We start from the raw sequence: 7,115 nt of genomic DNA, 5'->3' as shown, positions 1-7,115 counted from the left end.
ATACTATTATTTAATTTTAATTATTATTAGTATAAATAACTACTAAGTAATATATATATATATATATATATATATATATATATATATAGAAAAAACAATTTGGATAGTAGTTTGATATGATAATTATTGAAAATATGCCAGTAATCATTGTTAGTATGTTGTTGTTGTCATATTTTTGATAGTATGGGTAAGGGAAAGCTAATCACTTGAAAATCAGGAAACTCGCAGATTCTCTAGCTGGGAAGCGGGGAACTCTCTCTCCCAAGTTCACGCGTCAGTCATTTGTCTGGGATTAGCTCTCAATTGTTTTCGCCGAGCACGGAATTAACATAAGCTAGGATGAAGAATGTAAGAGAAGTGTCTCTCTCGTCAGGATTCCTAACGGCTTCCTGGCTCCTTGAATATTCCCTGAAAACCGATGTGCGCCGAACTCTCGGGAATTCTTAATGATCCTCTTGTTTGTCGAGCGTGGAAATATTCCCATGTATGAATTTGTGAGGATTTTGTCCTTTTGAGATTTGCAAAAGAAAATTCCTAGAAATTTCTATTAGCTATATTTTTTGCCTTATAAATGCGTATAGTTAATGTATTTCAATATTATAATAAAATTTTTTATATTTAGAACATGTAAAAATATCGAAACCGCGCATATATGTTATGCAGTCTGTGAAAATGGATATATCACTTATTATTGAATTTCGATATATTGCTGTTGCAATAAATTTAAGGAATCGTTAAATGCAACGTCGACACTATGCTTTTGTCTTCGCCTAAAACCGCTTTTAGCCCGGACAAGATTGAGCGTACTGCTACGATAGTCGAGAGCTTTGCAATATCGATGATAAGCCGTAACCCCCTTCCCGCACGTTCGACCGTAATGCCTGCTCCATCACTGCAAAGTCTACCCTGAAGGTACTGGATTGTTTCCACCCCTTCGGCCCTAAGCCCTTTAACGAGATAGATCATTTGCGCGCTTATAGTTCCGACCCATAGCAAGATATCCTTCGACTTTGCTGCCGCGAATAAACTTCATCACGGGAACGTCGCCAATCTAACCAAGTTGCTTTAATTCTACAACACACTTTCTCTTAAATCTCTCAGTCATCTTACTTGTGATCTGCAATATGAAGAGAATAGAAAATAATAATTAAAGGTATCAAAGGTCTATGTAATAAAAAGTGTTACGAGATTTAATTTTAACAAAGAGATAAATATCAAAACTTACAATAATTTATAATAATTTATAAATAATTCAAAGAGTGCGCATGCAATATTTAAACAATGTATGCGGATAATTTATTAACCTTCTGAGTATAATAAAAATATATGATATATGGAATTGGTCAAACGCATTTATTCGAATGTTGATTTATCGACCGCAGCATGAGAATCGTTTCACTCCGAAAAGAAAAACAGCATTCACTCGTGGCAGTTTCAGACCGTAATCAATTCGTTATCAGACTGCAATTGCGCATTTGCGTTTCGTTCCGGGAAAATTGAAATTAATTAATTGGCCCGACAGTACACCGACAGGGTACAATGCCGAGACATGTGTACGCACGCGTAGTTCTACATACACGTTTACAGAGGACTATATGCTAACGAGCATAATCAGCGAATGGTCGAGGATGAGCCTCTCCATGTTGTGTTTATTCTAAATTTGACGAAAATTCTTATGATCGTATTACTTTATCACAAATGAAATTGACAAGCGTTTAACATTACAAATTATTTTAATTAATTTCGCGGAAATCGTTGAAAAAAAATAGGATTCGTGGGATTAAGAAACTAATAGGCAGTGCCAAAGTCTCGTTCGTTAACTTAACTAAGTTAAGTCATACGTTTAAAAGATACGTAAGGACAGCGACGCGTGTTCAACCTGGGCAATCGCGAACGACCTTTAATGATTGTACGGCGACTGGCACCGAGGGTGATACCCGTGTACCTACGCGTGCCTACCTAACTGGGACCATCGACTCCGAGGCAGCAGAAGTGAAAAGGTTGGTCGGCAGGGTGAGGGCACGGCAAGAATGGCGTGACTCGCAGCCAAAACCGAGGGGAATCCCCGCTAGAAAACGAAAAGCTCGCGTGGCGAACCACCGTGTGGCCACGCTCGACATTCGCCATTATTTCTCCGATGCCCTGCCTTCCACCTCCATTCTTTTTTCCCGCCATCGATCATCTTACGTCACAGTGCGGCGGACTTTACCGTCTATATTGACGCCGCCGGTGAGTTCAAGTCGACGGTGAACTCTGACCCGCGATCGATTACCGTATTCGCTATGTACGGAAACGTATCTAATGGATCTGATAGAAAAATAACGGTAATGGCTGCTTGAAAGGGTAACGTGACCGTTGCAATGCATTAGTGAACAGGACTCGTTTAGGAGCAGATATAAATAACATAATGTGTTATTCTTCATTTTGTAAACCGTAGCGGATAAAAACACGTTACCTTTGCAGCATTATCGTATCTAATTTCAAGAAAACATGTTTTGGAGGATACATCTATTGCACGAAGAACGTGCGATATATGGGTTAGTGAAATAATCATTACATCTTTATCATATAATATAAAATAGCATTGATGTTAATAATATGCTGATACGAATATAATATTGATTTTTGTATCGCGAACAAAATTTATACTGGATGGAGAAGAATAAGCTGTTTGACTAACAAAGGAACAAACAAGAGTCCTTTTTCAATATCAACAGCTTTGTTAAAATAAGCTTTGTTAAAATATATAAAGAATATTAGAGATACGTATTTTTTCAGAAATGAATTTCTCGAACATTAAGGGAATGTGAAATTTTCTTGAAAACTTTTCAACCTTCTCTTGAAAAAAGTCGATTTTTTTCTCCCTGAGTAAATATATCGTCTAAATTGTTAAAGATATAAAAAAAAGTTTAAATAAAAATTGCCTAGTTTTATTTTGTAAATACTCTTAAACCATTCTCAATATTTAATTAAAATATTTTTTTGTATCTTTGACGATTTAAATGATATATTCATTCAAGAAAAAAAGATCAGTTTTTCTTTTAAGGAAATGTTTCATTACTCAACACTGAAAGCATTTATAAAAAATACGTGTTTTATATTTTTTTATCTATATTTTATCATTATCCAATGCTTATTAAAATCGAAGGGAGACATTTCATTGTGTTCTTTTGTAAGTACGCACGATGGTGAAAGAGAGGAAGGGTTGTGGTATACCTCTTGCGCGTGCAGCATTATCGCGAGCGCGCAATTTTCATTGTGGCGACTTTTCGCATCGGGCAACGCTTCTCGCCATTTTCATACGTTTTATCGCGTGCTTTTGCATGTTGAATCGATAGCGATCGCGCGAGCGAGTTTTCGCGGCAGAGTTTTGGTGCTTAATGCTCGCGGGATGAAATTGCGGTATACCGTTGCACACGCGTGTTTTCACCCGACGGTCTACCCCCGCTTTTTCCACGACATTATTTCGCGCTCGACCGAGGCTTTTTAGCGTCACGCGACTTCCACTCTTGCCGCCCAATCCTCCCTCGAACGCGACCACCCTCTATTCCCTTAACTCGGCCGCGCTGGCTGGCCACTGTCACCGTCGACGACGCCCTCGATACATTACCAACGTATAATTCGGTTACCACGGAGTTTCGCCCGGCTAACCGCGTTTGCGAACTTTCAACGTCGGCTTGAATAGGCGCGTCCACGAATCGACGCGTCGCGGGACAGAAACCGACGCGGAAAAACGCATTTGATCGTCCGCCTCGTTTTTAAAAGCTAATTGTCCAGCATTTCCATTCTACGCATTGCGGTTATTAAAGCGTTATATTAGAATTAAAGTTGCATGCTTGTAGTACCAGGAATAAACTTATTTAATAGAATATTGTAAGATTTGATCGTTTAACACATTGAATGTGTTCTTTGTTTCAGGCAAGAGTTTCACCTTAACGATAACGGTGTCGACGACGCCGCCTCAAGTCGCCACTTATACCAAGGCGATTAAGGTGACAGTAGATGGGCCGCGCGAGCCGCGATCCAAGACCAGTGAGTATCACTGTAAGCATTGCTGTTCTTATTTATTACATTTTATTCTTGCTAATAGAAGTCAATAGAAGTACACAAAAAGAACGATTTTCTTAAAATTTTGTTGGAAAGAGATCTGAAAATAATTTTGTTGAACATCAAAATAATTATGTTGCAAACTAAAAAATGATGAGTAATGCTGTAAAAAAATTGTATTATTAAATAACAACGGAAAAAGGTTCAATACAAATAAATGAAAAGGACCATAGTTTAAATTCCAGTTTAAACAAATTAGGATTAGAATCGGAAATTAAAAATTCACATAGAAATATTATTAGATACTAAGATCTGCTTCGATGGCAAATATGGTTCTCTTCACTCGTGCTGCAAAAAATTCTTTAACAATTAATTTGAGTTTCTAATAAAATTGTTTTGGTGCTTTAACAAAATTATATTCTATATCCAGCAAAATTTTAGATCTATCAGCAAAATCGTTCTTTTTACGTAGCGTCTCATTAAGCATTGTACAAATGGAACATCCTCATCAATAGTTTCGCACAAACGCGCATCGTGACGATTATCGAGACTTTCAATAACGCGCTTTGGAAATTTGGTGTGTGCGTAGAATATCTATACGGGAAACAGATTTTAGCGGGATTTTGTCGACACGATCGTAATGCCTAACGAACGAGCGGCGTGGCAGCGGAGGCAGTAAAAGCCGCAAGTTTGAAATGGCCCTAGTGTGCGGCTTCGCACTGGTCGACCGTTACCCTTCCAAGGCTAAGTTTCGTGCAATTGTCATTATTTATAACCACGGGGCACCGGGTCCCGCCATAACATTGACAAAGAGCTGCGGGCGTTGCCCGCGAAGGTGTGTATCGCGGTGCTTTGGCCAAAACGCAGGGTGACGCCTGCAAACTTCACGGATATCCGCTCGCGAGAACTCCTCCGCGAGAGCGTAGTGCCGAGACATACAATTACCGAGAATTCTCCCCGTTATTTCACTAGGTTCACTGTCGAGCCTGTCTGCAGGGGTTCCTTCCTTAGGGGCGAAGGGAAAGGGACGTTTCTCATTCTCCGTTTGTTACCTACCATATAACCTATTATGTATAACGCATTGTACGCTTTGTGCTTCCGAGCACGTCAATTTGTGGCGTCGTAACACGGACAAAGATTTCCTTTAAAAGATTTAGCCTGAGGTTCGATACTTGACAAAGAAAAAAAAATATGCTGATGGTCTAACAATTCCAACATAATAGTTGCAGAAAATTTCTCGTTTGCATTTCGAATCAATTATAAAATCAATTCTATTTCTTGAGGCTACCTTGTTTTTTGCGTGTTACATTGCGATCCCATTCTTGTGTTGAGTTTAGATATTAGAACACTAATACATTAGACTAATACACTACATTAGAACACTAATAATGTTGTCCCTGAAGACGTACCAAAAATATCCGATAGCTTTAATATATCGAAGCGCTCTGGGTAGCATAGGATAAGTTTGGTACCTTGGGAAATTGCGACCACATCCGCCGGCTTGGCCGCATCTGCGGACCACCCACGAAACTTCCGTCATAAATCCAAAATATGAAAACGCGAAATTTCGGTGTACCGCTCGGAGACGCGCATCCAAGCAAAACACTACATATCAGAGAACGTAACGTTTCAGAGAAGTAATTTCTCTTGCGATATTAATGCTGCTGACTATTACTTCAGCCAGAGATATATTTAAAATGGGATATTTTATTACGAGATGCAAATTATTATAGAGATTGCATTTTTTAACACATCGATAATTAATTTTAATTCAAAGTAATTAAAATCACTCCCCCTTCTCCCAGCTCAACACGTTTTGCGGAACGCCAAGTTTCTGAAAGCGAACAGCGGATATGAATTTTTAGAGATCGTTAAGATAGCGTAAGGATGTCGGAAATAGACATTGGTCATGTCGGCGCTTTGGATCTTCTATGAAAACAAACCGTTTATTGAATCAGGGACAATTTCAAGGATGGCGGCGCGAGATGAAAGAGCTTTGGCTTTCCGGGTGGTCCTCGTGCGCTTTTTTCGAGGCCACGACTCACATGTTTCATCTCATCTTTGTAGAGTAAGCTATAAGGACTTCTAATTATTACATTTCAGTACATGACAGAGTTATTTTCACACATTGAAATATAATTTATTGAAGTCTGATAATTTAGGAAGGATATAAAAAAATCTCTAAATATTTTCTTTTTATTCACGGAGAGAATTTTTTTTTTAAATTTGTCCTGAAAATATGGTAATTATGATATAATGCAATATTTTAAAGATTTTTCACTATGCACTTCAGTAAAATGAATCAAACTTATTTTATACTCTATTGTAGTTTTGTTAATGAACGAGAGAGAATTTTAATTTTCATTAAAATTCTTCGAAATATAATGTTGTCCCACGATTATCATATTTTCAGGCTACACTCTAAGAAAAAATTCTTTCCATGTGCTTGAATAATTTTTACATACTTTTCGTGAGTGAAATAATTTACGTATGAGCATACATTCAAAGAAGTGCTATAAATTGTGCATTCGTGCATTCGATGATCAAACGCGAGAATAAACGAATGAACCTTATCTAAGACAATACGGAGCGAATGCCTCCGAAGGGTTGTAATTAATTAAACAAGCAATTCATTACACATTCTACCCTCGTCTGGTAGCCGAAGGTGGCCGTTGCCGCGGAAAGGCTGCGGGGCCGAGGAAATTGATTGAGGGAGGTTTAGCCTGGGTTTCGATGCTGCTCGCGAGGACTCGCCCATTTGAAATCGGGATTCGTACGTTCGCGGAATGCATCTTCGACGAAACGGTTCTCGGCAGCGATAGGAAAGATCGAAAATGGGTGTCGTGCTTACCAGCTCCAGCTCACATCGGGAGAAGCTGATTTCGGGACGCAGGGGGACAGGAGAGAGAGAGAGAGAGAGAGAGAGAGAGAGAGAGAGAGAGAGAGAGAGAGAGAGAGGAGGAGGAGGAGGACGGAGGAGGAGAGAGAGTAGTAGTCGTCGTACGTCGTCGTACGTACGTACGTACGTACGTACGTACGTACGTACGTACGTACGTACGACGACGACG

The 7,115-nt window shown here is 39.1% G+C and overlaps 1 protein-coding gene across 1 annotated transcript in view; it reads left to right on the top strand.

Annotated features, from left to right (window-relative positions):
• The window catches only part of LOC105623832 (runt-related transcription factor 1-like), a 16,016-nt gene that overhangs the window by 2,208 nt on the left and 6,693 nt on the right, over positions 1–7,115 (top strand). The window contains exon 3 of the mRNA XM_012205207.1: positions 3,919–4,044. Coding sequence (XP_012060597.1) covers positions 3,919–4,044 — 126 coding nt within the window. The remainder of the gene's footprint in view (positions 1–3,918; positions 4,045–7,115) is intronic.

This window comes from Atta cephalotes (genome assembly GCF_000143395.1).
Source record: "Atta cephalotes unplaced genomic scaffold scaffold00065, whole genome shotgun sequence".
Lineage (NCBI taxonomy): Eukaryota > Metazoa > Arthropoda > Insecta > Hymenoptera > Formicidae > Atta > Atta cephalotes.
This window is presented reverse-complemented; position numbering and strand designations above follow the sequence as displayed.